Consider the following 16,863-nt stretch of genomic DNA (forward strand, 5'->3'; position numbering starts at 1 on the left):
AAATGTAAATAATCAGATGTAGACACTTTTTCTTATACTTTCTGATCTCTCTCTCTATGTCCACTGCTTGCTGTACATATCCTACCAAGTCAGACCTACACTGTTCCAAAGTCCATTTCTCTGATGATGCAATTGTTGATGACTGAAGTGTTGATACCAACCAAACCTACCCCCTCCACATCCCACACCCCAGATTGTAAATAATGTAAATAATTCAATGTATATATGTAACCGGTGGTCTTTTCCTCTGCGTTGTGTGGCTTTAATGGAACACGACCGACATCATGGATTGCTCAGCTGCACTTTACTGACAATACAGAACATACAATTGTCGTCAATAACTTTGTTTCCATCGTCAAGTCCCTCTCCTGTTATCGTGGACAAAAGGGCAGTACAACAGTGAAATAAACATACCTGACAATACAGAACATACAATTGTCGTCAATAACTTTGTTTCCATCGTCAAGTCCCTACACAAATATAATACAGAAAAAGATAGTGAACTTAAATTCTTAACATGACAATATTTCTGTCGTCGCATGCACGCCTACCTCTCCCGTTATCGTGGACAAAAGGGAAGTTGGAAGGCGTGTCCAACGCATATAAAAAGACAGGTGTCACAGTAATTATTGTAGTAGGAGGGACAACGAGACAATGGTTCCACATTGACAAAACATTGAACAATATCCAGGTATTTACATGTAACTTACACATTTTGTGTGATTATAACAATAATAAAGCATTATAAAATACATTATTTACAAGACATAATTGACCCTGTTACACTCACCCCCCAAGAATTACACAAAAGTCTGGTTTGCAAGAACAGTACGCATGTGTAAACACAATGGACATGAAAATCACAAATTTGCATTAAACAGCAATATACGCTTCCTATTTAAAGGATAAGAGAACAAGACTTGCTTGGCGCCTAGCAAGAACTCATAGTACTCTATAGACAAGGTGAGGTGCCTTATACACCACGCATACACAGGCCAAACATTGTGGGTGAGTAGGGAAACATTAGTTTTTCAGAACATTGAGTCCACACAAAGAGCAGCATAAAACAGCTTTCTGGTCATATCTCACACATTAATAACAGTATGGGAGCCTGGCTCGACCCCTAATATGGACTCAAGTTGAACCATGGACTCTATTAAACGGTAAACAGGTTTAATGACTCTGCCTAACCGTGAGGCAAATTGGTTCTCAGCACCAGATGTTTGAGGTGGACCAACTGGGACTAATTGCAGTGAGGGAGCAGGTAGAGCTATCGGGGATCCAGAGCAGCAATATGGCCACTGTCTGTAGGGGAGACTACTTCAGCGGACTCTGAACACTGAGGCTCATCAAAGGAAGACTGCTCATGGACCCAAGAGGCAGTACGGCCATCATCACAAGCATCAGCACTCAAGAGGGAACCAGCATGGGATGTCTCAACAGTTGCAGCTGCCGTATCTGACACCTCTGACTCACACCCATTAAATACTGCTGTGGCAGGCATGACCACTGGTCCAGCATCATCATCCAAAGCTCCGTCTAACGGCAGGAAGTTAACCTGGAGCAACAGGTTACGGTTCATTCCCCTCTGGATCCTTGATCCGGTAGATGTGCAGGTCGGGTTTTGAGGCCACCACAGTGTGTATAACAGGCAACCACTTGTCAGAAAGTTTACGCTTCCCTTTGACACCTTTGTTTGCCAACAGCACCTGGTCGCCAAGTGAAAGAGGCTGACCTTTGACCCTTCTGTTGTACTGGTTGCTCTGATGCTTCTGCTCAGCAGAGCAGTTCTTCTGGGCAAGTGTCATAGCACAATGCAGGTCCTCTAAAAGGGACTTTACATATATGTTATAGTCACACACAGTCTCATCCCGAAACACATTCTTAAAGAGGAGATCTACCGGCAATCTCGGGGTTCTCCCAAACATCAAATAAAAAGGCGCAAACCCAGTCGTCTCATGCACAGTGCAATTATACACAAAAGTCATTGTCTGGATCATTTGGGGCCATTTCTGCTTGGAGCGAGGGGGCAATGATCTCAACATGTTGCCTAAGGTGCGGTTAAACCGCTTCGTCCCACCGTTTCCCATAGGATGGTAGGGGGAAGTGTGAGACTTGTCAACTCCTGACAACATCAAGAGTTCAGCAATCAGTTCACTTTCAAAATTTGCACCCTGGTCTGAATGAAGGCGCTGGGGGAAGCCGTAAATGCAGAAGAAGCTGTCCCATAATTTCCTAGCAACCCTCTTTGCAGTCTGGTCCTGACAAGGAAAAGCATGTGCCAATTTCGTAAAGTGATCAGTGACTACAAGATCATCCACAGATTTGTTGTGGCTGTCTTCAGCTGTCCAAAAGTCAACACACACAAGCTCTAGGGGAGCAGAGGTCTTGATGCTTTGTAGCGAGGCCCTTGTTGAAGGCTCGGGGGGTCTTGCTAAGGACACACCTGCGGCACTGTTTCACGTAACTGCGGACATCCTTCTCCATGTCATACCAGAAAAAACGGTGGCGAGCTAAAGCAAGAGTGCGGGGCTGACCTTGATGACCAGCTTGGTCATGAACGCCAGACAGTGCGTCTGCCTTCAAGGACTCTGGCACAACAAACTGGTACCTCTTCTTCTTGGTCAAAGGGTCCTTTGTGACTCTATTTTTAAACAAAGAAAACAATCTGAAGTTTTCTTTATTTTTAAGTTATTGTGCCATGATTTTACCAGTCTGGCCCACTTGGGCATAGATTTTCCTCCATGTGGCCCCCGATCTAAAATTAGTTTGATACCCCTGATCTAAACTTTACCGCTGCTTGTATTTTTTTCCATATTTTATTGTAATATTTTCAGAATGTGTTTGTTCTATTTTTGGCCAAAGTAAGACAAAGAAAACAATCTGAAGTTTTTTTTTTGTTTTAATGCTATGGTTGTAATAGTCCGGCCCGCGTGTGCACAGATTTTCCTCCGTGCGGCCCCTGAGCTAAAATGATTTTGACACCCCTGCTATAGAGGATGCCATCCAGAAGCATCAGCCTATCCCACTGTTTCAATACTCTCAGAGTTAGCTGATTTTCATTACAACGTTCGCGTCTGGAGGGCCTGCGTTTTCTGTCAACATAATAAGTAGCTCTTAAGATGACTGGGTCTCTTTGTTGGTGAGACTGAAGGTCAGCAAGTGATAGGGAAGGCAAAGTGTCTTGGCCAGGAGGTTCCAATGTTGTGAGGTGGTCAGCTAGTGAGGTAGCACGCTGGCGAGGAGCACTGTCCCATTCATCCAAAGAAGAACGGATTGAAGAGACATCTTCTTCAGACATTGAACTTTCAATGGTGTCAATGTGAGGATGACACCTCAGTGATGGTGGCTGGCAAGTGAAGCGGAACGCATCCTGCACACATCCATCACTGACATCACAGACCCGATTCAGCAGCTTAGCATAGGGCTCACCCAGCAGCCGCTCCCTCAAAGGAGTCACAAATGGGTCTCTACTGAGTGCATCTGCCACCACATTCTGCCTGCCAGGGATGTGCTTAATCTCAAAATTATATGGAGCCAACTTGGAGACCCACCGCTGCTCACAGGCATCTAGTTTTGGCTTAGTCAGGATGTGAGTGAGGGGGTTGTTATCCGACCAGACAGTAAACATGTGACCCTTGAGCCAGTGGCTGAATTTATCAAAAACTGCCCATTTAAGGGCTAAGAACTCCAGTCTGTGAGCAGGGTAGTTGACTTGGCTGCGGCTGAGAGTTTTGCTTGCAAAAGCAATGGGTCTCGCTCGTTCTTCGCCATCAGGGACCTGGGACAGGACCGCACCCAGACCATCAAGGGATGCATCGGTGCAGAGGATGAAGGGCCTTTCAAAGTCTGGGTGTGCCAGCACCACACTATTAAGAAGTGCACTCTTCAGATCCTCAAACGCCTTCTCACAAGCAGAAGTCCAGTCCTGAGGAGTCAGTTTTCTGAAGGTGCCTGCTCTTCTCCGCCCAAAGGAGCTCTTGGCACTCCTCTTCTGTCCTGCAGTCAATGTGTAAAGTGGCTTTGCAAAAGAAGAACAGCCAGGGATGAAATGCTGGTAGTACAGCACCATGCCCAGGAAGGACTTGACTTTCCACTGTGATGGGGTGCAGCCGTCATCTCCTCCATAAGATCTTTTTTTTCAAAAGCGGAGATGACTTTGACTTTCTCCTGGTCGACTGCAACACCACCGCTGTTCACTACATGACCCAGAAACTTCACGGTCCTACGCAAGAAGTAGCACTTCCTCTGCGCCAGTTTCAGGTTGTTGGCTCTGAGACGCAGGAAGACACTCTCCAGCCGCTTCAGGGCTTCTTCTTCGGATGGAGCAAACACGAGCAGGCCATCCAAATAGCAGAGGAGGCTGGAGAAGTTCAAGACCCCAAAGATGCTGATCATCATCCGCATAAAGGATGCGGGGCTGTTGCACAAGCCCTGGGGAAGTCTGTTGTACTCGTATAGGCCTAAGGGTGTTGTGAAGGCCGTATACCGCCTGTCAGACTCATGGAGGGGGACGTTGTAAAACCCCGATGTGAGATCCATGGTACTGAAAAAGGCATTTCCACCAAGGGCGGCAAGACAGTCAGCCTGGTGGGGTAGCGGGTGTGCATCCTTCACGGTCTTGGCGTTAAGCCAGCGGAAGTCCGTGCAGATCCTCAACTCCCCTGACTTCTTCCAGACTAGAACAAGGGGTGAGGCATACTCACTGACTAACTTGCTGATGATTCCTTTAAACTCCATCTCAGACAGCACCTCTCTCAGCTTATGATAGTGAGCTGGAGGGACACGGCGATAGGGGAGTCTAAAAGGGCGATCATCAGTGAGGTGGATTCGGTGGACAAAATCCTTTGCCTCGCCACAGTCCAGCTTGTCTTTAGAAAATACATCTTCGTAGGTGAGGACCAGTTCAGCAAGTCGCTGTTTCCATTCCTCTGATACTTCACAGCCTTCAAGATCAACATCCGCCAAGCCACAATCTTTAAGCTGCTGAAGGGGATTAGAGGCGGTACCTGACTTGGAGGCTGGGTCACTTCCCTCACAGGTCTGCTGCATACACACACTCTGTGACAAAGGAAGGTCTTCCATTGCAATACAAGGAAAAACATCTGCTACCTTAGCGTTACGGCGCAGTGTCACAAGTCTCTTTGTTGGGTTCAGGATCTTCATTGGGACCCAACGATTACCCCACATGGGTGTCACGACCCGGCCAACAATGATGTCTCTAGGGGTAGAACGGGAAGAGGTGGGCTCCACAATGACAGTACTCCCAGGTGACACAGGAGCACTGTTGGGCAGCTTCCCACATACTAGAGACTCTCCCTGAGGTGCAAGAGTGACAGATTGTCTTAGCTTGACTGTACCAACTTTTTCAGGCATTTCCGGACCAGACCAGCATGTAATGCAGCTGAGTAGTCCAAGAAACTGTTCACAATTGGGGTCAGAAGTATTGGAGCAGACCAGCTGCCAGTACTTATTATCAGACTTCATTGTCTGTATAATGGGTCTTATGACATTGGTCCCAATGATCATCTCATCTTTCTGCCCTGGAACAAGTAGAGTTGGCACAATTAACTTAGACCCATAAACTTCAATTTCAAGGTCATAAATGCACCTGGGTTGTGTCATAAGGCCACCACAGCCAACAAGGACCACCTTCTCCGGCACAGGCCGAGGACTAGGGAGTAGCCCAACAGCTCTAAGCTTTGACTCCGCCTCCACATTTAGCGTGCATGACATGCTACCTGAATCAAGCATCCCTCTTAAAACAGACTGGCCCCCCACAGACACTGGAGCATAAAACAACTCACTAGCTCCTTCCACTCTATGGGAACCCACAACAATCACTGTTTTGTCTTCAGAAAGGCTACTACAACAGTTCACATAGGTCAATTGCACATCTTCATTTTCACTGAGGGTGCTACTAGCTTCGCCCATGCTACCCCTCTCACTACACAGGCGGGTTAGTTTAAATCAGCATTGGGTGGAAAAGATGGCGGTATAGCCGGGGAATGTGAGGCCTGTGGGCACTCACGCTTCATGTGACCAGGTCTCAAACAGTTGAGGCACAATCTGTAGAGTTTACAGTGTGCATGAGTTGAATGTTCACTGGAAGTACATACTCGACACGTGACTGCCACAGAACTTTGATGGTTTCTGGGTTGAACAGTCTGACGGGTGCCTGACCTTTGGCCTCCTGGTCTTTGATTGTTAGCCAAAGATGCATTGCACAAGGACAGAACCTTATCAAACATGGCCACAACTTGAGCACCAGGGTCGTTAGCTGGTGGGTCAAAAGCGGCCGGTGCCACATTGACAGCAGAAGATGGGTGGAATGGGGAGGTGGACTGATGTGCGACAGCCACAAGTGCATCAGAAGGAGGCTGACTGCAGGAAAGGCCAGGGGAAGGTTGAGGAACAGAAAGCAACGACTGTTGGCGTGTTACCGAGACGGCCTGCGGCGAAGAATAATCAGTCACTGGGCTTTGATTGTAAGCTGACAAGCCCATCACACATTGAGACTGGGCTGCTGTCGTTCTAACCTTTCTTATGTGAGCATCCAGACGCTCCTGAACCTCAGCTGCAGTCCACTGCTCAGGCGTCTTTAGTTGAAACAACAAGGCAAGATGAGGGTCAGGACAGTGGTTATTAAACATCATGACAACTTCAGCACTGGGGTCCTTAACAGATTTGCCCCGCCTATGGAGACACATCAGCAGCATCAATGGACTTGTTAAGATGGATCCAGTAGTCCATAGCACTCTCAACAGAATGGGGAATAGTGCAGTAAAAGTCTTTCATAGGCACGTTAGAATATGATAGCTCACTGAAGTTACCTTTCAAAATGTCAAACTGCAGTGGGCAGGTCAGCTGTATTCAGTTCAGGGCGGCTGCGCAGCGACACCTTTACAACATCCCTCGCTTTGCCTGTTAGTCTGGACATAATTAGCTCAAACATTTCAGGAGGACTGTCACATTTTACTCTAGGTAACATTTCATCATATCTACCCATTCATGAATTGAGAACACATCAGCATTATCGCCCCTAAAGTAAGGTGGTGCTTTGACGTCAGGCTGCACAACAACTTTCACTTGTGGCGAACCATCATGCCTGGAGGAAGGGCTCACAGCGGTGGACTGAGGCTGAAATGCACTTGGCTGGTGCATCATGCTGATGTTGGCAGAGATGTTGTCTCCTATCTGTTTAGCTAAAGTTGTGATCATCTCTCCAAAAGCATCAACAGATATGACTTGTGTGGGTTCACGCACTGCTTGAGTAACTGGCGTAGAGCTAGAGATGGGGGTCAGTAGCGGGTTAAAAACTGGTTGGTCTATCATGAAGTTAGGACTGCTTGACACCAACCTACCCCTCCCCATTCCAAATGTGACACTATGCCAGACCTGGGCATTCTGCGGCCCGCGGGCCGCATCCGGCCCTTTGTGCGTCCCTGTCCGGCCCGCGTGAGGCCAATTATAAATTACAAAATAAATTTTAAAAAGTATCTATGTCGAGTGTGCAATACAACGGTGCTGCTTTTGTTCTGAAAATCGTTATTTGTATTACTTCCGTGTGGACGTATGCGTGATTGTGAGTGAATGTGAACAACTGCAATTACAAAATAAAGTTGAAAAAACATCTATGTCCTGCGCGCAATACAACTGTGCTGCTTTTATTTTGAAAAGTATTATTTATGGGCGTGTGTCCGTGTGTAACCTGCGAGTGAAGGTGCACATGCAGCGACAAGTGATGCACGGTTTACACCCGAGACGCCAAAAAGAGAAAAGTTGATGAGGAATGCAGTGTTTTCAACAACACATGAACTGCAAAGCAACGTCCCCTCACCTAAGGTGCGTGCCTGCGCAATTGCGCACTGCTCAAGCGTCCGCTGCGCGCAGCAAGTATATGCCGCGCACCAAATCAAATCCCATCTGAATTCTAAACAAAATAAACATATTTATTCTATGGAATTTTGCAATGCAACTTTTGAGTGACAGTGACAACAAGCGGCCCTAATGGTGTTCGTCAACACCGTTCAATTATTGTAAAGTCTATCGAGATGCTTCGAGGTCAGGAATTATATCGATCACTTTATTGAACAAAACTGTTTATATTCGGACATAACCACACCAAAAACATGAGTAAAACAATTCTATCTCGAAAAACTCGTCATTTTCTGCCGTACAAACCAGGCCAAAACCAACTTGTCATCTGTCACCAACACGCATAGCACTAAACCACTGGTGCGTTTAAGGCCACACAAAAAGTCGGACAACTCAAACACCACACAAAGTTACACTATGACTCCTCAGTCATACGTGTGCTTATTTTACTGTCATTTATTATTAATGTTAATTTATTTATATTAGTCATGGAAGGCTGTTACACACACTATGTTGAAGTATTACTATTATTATTATTATTTATCTTACGGTATATATCAAAAATAATATTGAGCAAAATTTAATTGAAATATTGTCGATGTGGCCCTCCAGCAGTGCTCGGGTAGCTCATGCGGCCCCCGGTAAAAAATTAATTGCCCACCCCTACACTATGCCCACGACCAGCCATTGTAGGAATCTCGAATACTATGCAAATGTTTCACTATAACAACAAAGAGAAATCCCCACGAAGGCAGTATAGCAAAACAAGGGCAATAGCGACACAAGTTGACACATAAAAAAAAACTCATTGTAAAGCCCACCGTAAATAGCCCCTGACAAATCAATACATAGCACAGCACTGTAGCATGAGAAGAAGAAAAAAATTCCCCCCCTGTGCTATTAGGGCGTATAGCCTCTCATAAGCCCACACCGATTAATAGATGAACAGAAAATAAAACACCATCAAAAGGCTTCAATAAACACTAATACAAACAGGCTTGCCCATTCACCACTTTTCTTTCTGCTATGACAGGACTAACTGTCACAAAAATGTTCATAAAATGTACCAGCTGGATATTATAAAGTCACCAGCACAAACAAAAACAAGCTTAAATCACGCGCACACACTTTAAAACAGCGTGATTTGTCAGCACACCTCGCGCGCACGCGGGAGCGCGCGCCGTTGTCCTCGGCGACAGGAAGGGAGAGGGAGGGAGGAGCAGCCGAGTGCAGCGGGCGGGAACTCCAGCAGCTTTTCCCGGGCACCAGACGAGCGCTGGTCGACCACCAAGTGTAACCGGTGGTCTTTTCCTCTGCGTTGTGTGGCTTTAATGGAACACGACCGACACCATGGATTGCTCAGCTGCACTTTACTGACAATACAGAACATACAATTGTCGTCAATCACTTTGTTTCCATCGTCAAGTCCCTCTCCCGTTATCGTGGACAAAAGGGCAGTACAACAGTGAAATAAACATACCTGACAATACAGAACATACAATTGTCGTCAATAACTTTGTTTCCATCGTCAAGTCCCTACACAAATATAATACAGAAAAAGATAGTGAACTTAAATTCTTAACATGACAATATTTCTGTCGTCGCATGCACGCCTACCTCTCCAGTTATCGTGGACAAAAGGGAAGTTGGAAGGCGTGTCCAACGCATATAAAAAGACAGGTGTCACAGTAATTATTGCAGTAGGAGGGACAACGAGACAATGGTTCCACATTGACAAAACATTGAACAATATCCAGGTATTTACCTGTAACTTACACATTTTGTGTAATTATAACAATAATAAAGCATTATAAAATACATTATCGCTAAAATTCGTTCCATCTTGTCCACTAGCGACGCTGAGATCATTATTCATGCGTTCGTTACGTCTCGTCTCGATTACTGTAACGTATTATTTTCGGGCCTCCCTATGTCTAGCATTAAAAGATTACAGTTGGTACAAAATGCGGCTTCAAGGCTTTTGACAAAAACAAGAAAGTTTGATCATATTACGCCTATACTGGCTCACCTGCACTGGCTTCCTGTGCACTTAAGATGCGACTTTAAGGTTTTACTACTTACGTATAAAATACTACACGGTTTAGCTCCAGCCTATCTCGCCGATTGTATTGTACCATATGTCCCGGCAAGAAATCTGCGTTCAAAGAACTCCGGCTTATTAGTGATTCCCAGAGCCAAAAAAAAGTCTGCGGGCTATAGAGCGTTTTCTATTCGGGCTCCAGTACTCTGGAATGCCCTCCCAGTAACAGTTAGAGATGCTACCTCAGTAGAAGCATTTAAGTCCCATCTTAAAACTCATTTGTATAATCTAGCCTTTAAATAGACCCCCCCCTTTTTAGACCAGTTGATCTGCCGTTTCTTTTCTTCTCTCCTCTTCTCCCCTGTCCCTTGCGAGGGGGAGTTGCATAGGTCCGGTGGCCATGGATGAAGTGCTGGCTGTCCAGAGCCGGGACCCCGGGTGGACCACTAGCCTGTGCATCGGTTGGGGACATCTCTGCGCTGCTGACCCGTCTCCGCTCGGGATGGTTTCCTGTTGGCCCCGCTGTGGACTGGACTCCAGCTGATGTGTTGGATCCACTGTGGACTGGACTTTCACAATGTTATGTCAGACCCACTCGACATCCGTTGCTTTCGGTCTCCCCTAGAGGGGAGGGGTTACCCACATATGCGGTCCTCTCCAAGGTTTCTCATAGTCATTCACCGACGTCCCACTGGGGTGAGTTTTTCCTTGCCCGTATGTGGGCTCTGTACCGAGGATGTCGTTGTGGCTTGTACAGCCCTTTGAGACACTTGTGATTTAGGGCTATATAAATAAACATTGATTGATTGATGATTGATTGATTGATTGATTATTTACAAGACATAATTGAGCCTGTTACATATACTCTGATGATTATCTTGTGTGATGACTGTATTATGATGATAGTATATATCTGTATCATGAATCAATTTAAGTGGACCCCGACTTAAACAAGTTGAAAAACTTATTCGGGTGTTACCATTTAGTGGTCAATTGTACGGAATATGTACTTCACTGCGCAATCTACTAATAAAAGTCACAATCAATCCACACTCTGGACAAGTCGCCACCTCATCGCAGGGCCAACACAGATAGACAGACGACATTCACACTCACATTCACACACTAGGGCCAATTTAGTGTTGCCAATCAACCTATCCCCAGGTGCATGTCTTTGGAGGTGGGAGGAAGCCGGAGTACCCGGAGGGAACCCACGCATCACGGGGAGAACATGCAAACTCAACACAGAAAGATCCAGAGCCCGGGATTGAACTCAGGACTACTCAGGACCTTCGTATTGTGAGGCAGATGCACTAACCCCTCTGACACCGTGCTGCCCCCAGTACAGTACATATTGCGTACAATTGACCACTAAATGGTAACACCCGAATAAGTTTTTCAACTTGTTTAAGTCGGGGTCCACGTTAATCAATTCATGGTAACTCTACGTTAAAACACTCTCTACCTCTAACAACCAAAAAGCTGTGAAAACGATGATGCTGTGTTCCAAATGTAAATTATTTACTGAACTTGTGTGAGCCTATGGCTTTGCACTTTGTTATATATATATATATATATATATATATATATATATATATATATATATATATATATATATATATATATATATATATATATATATATATATATATATTCATCCATTTGCTACCGCTTGTCCCTTTTGGGGTCGCGGGGGGTGCTGGAGCCTATCTCAGCTGCATTCGGGCGGAAGGCCGTGCACCCTGGACAAGTCGCCACCTCATCGCAGGGCCAACACAGATAGACAGACAACATTCACACTCACATTCACACACTAGGGCCAATTTAGTGTTGCCAATCAACCTATCCCCAGGTGCATGTCTTTGGAGGTGGGAGAAAGCCGGAGTACCCGGAGGGAACCCACACAGTCACGGGGAGAACATGCAAACTCAACACAGAAAGATCCCGAGCCCGGGATTGAACTCAGGACTACTCAGGACCTTCGTATTGTGAGGCACATGCACAACCCCTGTGTCACCGTGCTGCCCATGCTATTTTATATTCATAAATGTAAGTTTCTCAATACCCGACCTGTTTTTTGTGCCTTTAAAAAGAATTAGAACTCTACGTTAAAACACTCTCTACCTCTAACAACCAAAAAGCTGTGAAAACAATGATGCTGTGTTCCAAATGTAAATTATTTACTGAACTTGTGTGAGCCTATGGCTTTGCACTTTGTTTTATATATATATATATATATATATATATATATATATATATATATATATATATATATATATATATATATATATATATATACATACATACATACATACATAGATATATATATATATATATATACATACATACATACATACATACATACATACATACATACATACATATATACATATATACATACATACATACATACATATATATATATATATATATATATATATATATATACATACATACATACATACATACATACATACATATATATATATATAAATATATATATATAAAAATCTATCCATCCATCCATCCATCTTATTCGAGGTCGGGTCACGGGGGCAGCAGCCTAAGCAGAGAAGCCCAGACTTTCCTCTTCCCAGCCACTTCGTCCAGCTCCTCCCGGATGGTAAATTCATGGTTATGACCTTTCGGTCATAACCCAAAGCTCATGACCATAGGTGAGGATGGGAAGATAGATCGACCGGTAAATTGAGAGCTTTGCCTTCCGGCTCAGCTCCTTCTTCACCCCAACGGATCGATACATCGTCCGCATTACTGAAGACGCCGCACCGATCCACCTGTCGATCTCACGATCCACTCTTCCCTCACTCGTGAACAAGACTCCGAGGTACTTGAACTCCTGCACTTGGGGCAGGGTCTCCTCCCCAACCCGAAGATGGCACTCCACCCTTTTCCAGGCGAGAACCATACAAAATTAGCTACAAAAATAAATAAAGCTAGCATACTAACCTTACTTAACATGCTAACAGGAATTCGAAGTTCTGACCCATTGTCAACAAACTAATAATAATAATAATAACTACTATAGCAGCCGCAACATTAATGCTGCCACAACGATGACTCTTGCTGACCTACTGCCTTCGGTAATGGCACCATTCCCAAATTATGTGGGGACGGCGTGGCGAAGTTGGTAGAGTGGCCGTGCCAGCAATCGGAGTGTTGCTGGTTACTGGGGTTCAATCCCCACCTATAGTCACGTCCGTTGTGTCCTTGGGCAAGACACTTCACCCTTGCTCCTGATGGCTGCTGGTTAGCGCCTTGCATGGCAGCTCCCGCCATCAGTGTGTGAATGTGTGTGTGAATGGGTGAATGTGGAAATACTGTCAAAGCGCTTTGGAGTACCTTGAAGGTAGAAAAGCGCTATACAAGTATAACCCATTTATCATTTATCTATTGATAACCTCACTAACAACTTTAACGACGCCCTGCGCGACACCATTGATAGTGTAGCACCGCTAAAGCTAAAAAGGGCCCCTAAAAGGCGTACCCCATGGTTTACAGAAGAAACTAAAGCCCATAAATTTTCATGTAGAAAGCTGGAACGCAAATGGCGTGCGACTAAACTTGAGGTTTTCCATCAAGCATGGAGTGATAGTTTAATAACTTATAAACGCATGCTTACCTCAGCTAAAGCTAAATATTACTCAAATCTCATCCACCTCAACAAAAATGATCCTAAATTTTTGTTTAGTACAGTAGCATCGCTAACCCAACAAGGGACTCCTCCCAGTAGCTCCACCCACTCAGCAGATGACTTTATGAATTTCTTTAATAAGAAAATTTAACTCATTAGAAAAGAGATTAAAGACAATGCATCTCAGCTACAACTGGGTTCTATTAACACAGATACGACTGTATATACGACGGACACTGCCCTCCAAAATAGTTTCTCTCTCTTTGATGAAATAACATTGGAGGAATTGTTAAAATGTGTAAATGGAACAAAACAAACATGTTTACTTGACCCAATTCCTGGGAAACTTATCAAGGAGCTGTTTGTATTATTAGGTCCATCAGTGTTAAATATTATAAACTTATCACTTTCCTCTGGCACTGTTCCCCTAGCATTCAAAAAAGCGGTTATTCATCCTCTACTCAAAAGACCTAACCTCGATCCTGACCTCATGGTAAACTACCGGCCGGTGTTCCACCTTCCGTTTATCTCGAAAATCCTCGAAAAAATTGTTGCACAGCAGCTAAATGAACACTTAGCGTCTAACAATCTCTGTGAACCTTTTCAATCCGGGTTCAGGGCAAATCACTCTACGGAGACAGCCCTCGCAAAAATGATGATCTATTGCTAACGATGGATTCTGATGCGTCATCTATGTTGCTGCTTCTTGATCTTAGCGCCGCTTTCGATACTGTTGATCATAATATTTTATTAGAGCGTATCAAAACGCGTATTGGGATGTCAGACTTAGCCTTGTCTTGGTTTAACTCTTATCTTACTGACAGGATGCAGTGTTTCTCCCATAACAATGTGACCTCGGACTATGTTAAGGTAACGTGCGGAGTTCCCCTGGGTTCGGTTCTTGGCCCTGCACTCTTTAGTATTTACATGCTGCCGCTAGGTGACATCATACGCAAATACGGTGTTAGCTTTCACTGTTATGCTGATGACACCCAACTCTACATGCCCCTAAAGCTGACCAACACGCCGGATTGTAGTCAGCTGGAGGCGTGTCTTAATGAAATTAAACAATGGATGTCCGCTAACTTTTTGCAACTCAACGCTAAGAAAACGGAAATGCTGATTATCGGTCCTGCTCAACACCGACATCTATTTAATAATACCACCTTAACATTTGACAACCAAACAATTACACAAGGCGACTCAGTAAAGAATCTTATTATTATTATTAGCCTTTATTTAACCAGGTAAAATCCCATTGAGATCAAAGATCTCTTTTCCAAGGGAGACCTGGCCAAGAGGGCAGCAGCAAGGTTACATTAAAAACAGTAAACAAATACATAAAACATCTCATTTACGACATTAAAACTTGCTCACATAACACATCTGAATCTGGGTATTATCTTCGACCCAACTCTCTCGTTTGAGTCACACATTAAGAGTGTTACTAAAACGGCCTTCTTTCATCTCCGCAATATCGCTAAAATTTGTTCCATTTTGTCCACAAGCGACCCTGAGATCATTATTCATGCGTTCGTTACATCTCGTCTCGATTACTGTAACGTATTATTTTCGGGCCTCCCTATGTCTAGCATTAAAAGATTACAGTTGGTACAAAATGCGGCTGCTAGACTTTTGACAAAAACAAGAAAGTTTGATCATATTACGCCTATACTGGTTCACCTGCACTGGCTTCCTGTGCACCTAAGATGCGACTTTAAAGTTTTACTACTTACGTATAAAATACTACACGGTCAAGCTCCTGCCTATCTTGCTGATTGTATTGTACCATATGTCCCGGCAAGAAATCTGCGTTCAAAGAACTCCGGCTTATTAGTGATTCCCAGAGCCCAAAAAAAGTCTGCGGGCTATAGAGTGTTTTCTATTCGGGCTCCAGTACTATGGAATGCCCTCCCGGTAAAAGTTAGAGATGCTACCTCAGTAGAAGCATTTAAGTCCCATCTTAAAACTCATTTGTATACTCTAGCCTTTAAATAGACTCCCTTTTTAAACCAGTTGATCTGCCGTTTCTTTTCTTTTCTTTTCTCCTCTGCTCCCCTCTCCCTTATGGAGGGGGAGGACACAGGTCCGGTGGCCACGGATGAAGTGCTGGCTGTCCAGAGTCGGGACCCGGGGTGGACCGCTAGCCTGTGCATCGATTGGGGACATCTCTACGCTGCTGACCCGTCTCCGCTCGGGATGGTTTCCTGCTGGTCCCACTATGGACTGGACTTTCGCTGATGTGTTGGATTCACTGTGGACTGGCCTTTCACAATATTATGTCAGACCCACTCGACATCCATTGCTTTCGGTCTCCCCTAGAGGGGGGGGGGGGGGGGGGGGTTACCCACATATGCGGCCTTCTCCAAGGTTTCTCATAGTCATTCACATTGACGTCCCACTGGGGTGAGTTTTTCCTTGCCCGTATGTGGGCTCTGTACCGAGGATGTCGTTGTGGCTTGTACAGCCCTTTGAGACACTTGTGATTTAGGGATATATAAATAAACATTGATTGATTGATTAAGTGCTTGTGCTTTAATGGAGTACAGAATATACACTTAAAGAGTGTATAAACATGTTATAGTTACAGTATTTGAACAGTTAAACAACCATCATTGATAATTATTGTGCTTTGATCTAATCACAAAGTTATAGTCCCAGTTCTTTTATTGATTCTGGAATGTTCTCTACCCAGTTTTGATGTTCTTTTTTTACATCAAAGGTGAGATCATGGCATTCAAAGCAACAGTGTCACGTCATTACATTAAAACACTTTTAATGGTCCAATCCCACTGCTCGAAATGTCTAATCTCATTCCTATGCAACTCACAAACCCTAAGAGGCGTAGTTACATATCTGGGGCCGTACTTATCAAGCTTCTTAGAGTGCCATTTTACACTTAAGTCCTGAGAATTTGCGAAATTTAGTCCTACTCTCAAACTTAAGAATAAAAGCTTTTTATCAACGTTCTTAAGTTTAAGAATCACTCCTACTCTCCACGATATTTAAGAGACCTTCAGAGGTGTCTTAAGTGGTTAGGAGTTGCCAGCAGGGGATGGCACTGAGGCGAGAGAGACGTGCGCGAACATTCAGGGAGCGGAACGATGTTCTGGATTTGTTTGATGACGAGCAGCTGATCAAACGGTATCGCTTAGACAGAGCGGGTATTATTTTTGTCACAGATTTAATACTTTTCGATTCCATGTTGATTTCTGCATGTGGCTGCAGTGGGCTAGTGTATATATAGAGCCACTCACACCAGTTTCAAATTAGTTGCCTAATTAATGAATTG

General features: G+C 44.5%; 1 protein-coding gene across 3 annotated transcripts; it reads right to left on the bottom strand.

The window, feature by feature from the left end:
* Window positions 1-287: 287 nt before the first annotated feature.
* Window positions 288-9,620, bottom strand: LOC133653528 (uncharacterized). Of its 3 annotated transcripts, none has more exons than XR_009826745.1 (2): window positions 552-9,620; window positions 288-363 (listed from the first exon to the last, which is right to left on the bottom strand). XR_009826745.1 is itself a non-coding variant. In XM_062052898.1 (2 exons), exon 2 carries the CDS (start codon window positions 5,932-5,934, stop codon window positions 4,006-4,008), a length of 1,929 nt encoding a protein of 642 aa, XP_061908882.1. In that variant the 5' UTR covers window positions 5,935-9,251; window positions 9,359-9,620; the 3' UTR covers window positions 288-4,005. The 3 variants fall into 3 exon arrangements, 1 of the variants encoding a protein (XP_061908882.1); XR_009826744.1 differs by having other exon boundaries at window positions 288-470; XM_062052898.1 differs by having other exon boundaries at window positions 288-9,251; window positions 9,359-9,620.
* Window positions 9,621-16,863: the final 7,243 nt, after the last annotated feature.

This window comes from Entelurus aequoreus, linkage group LG07, assembly GCF_033978785.1.
Source record: "Entelurus aequoreus isolate RoL-2023_Sb linkage group LG07, RoL_Eaeq_v1.1, whole genome shotgun sequence".
In the NCBI taxonomy this organism is placed as follows: domain Eukaryota; kingdom Metazoa; phylum Chordata; class Actinopteri; order Syngnathiformes; family Syngnathidae; genus Entelurus; species Entelurus aequoreus.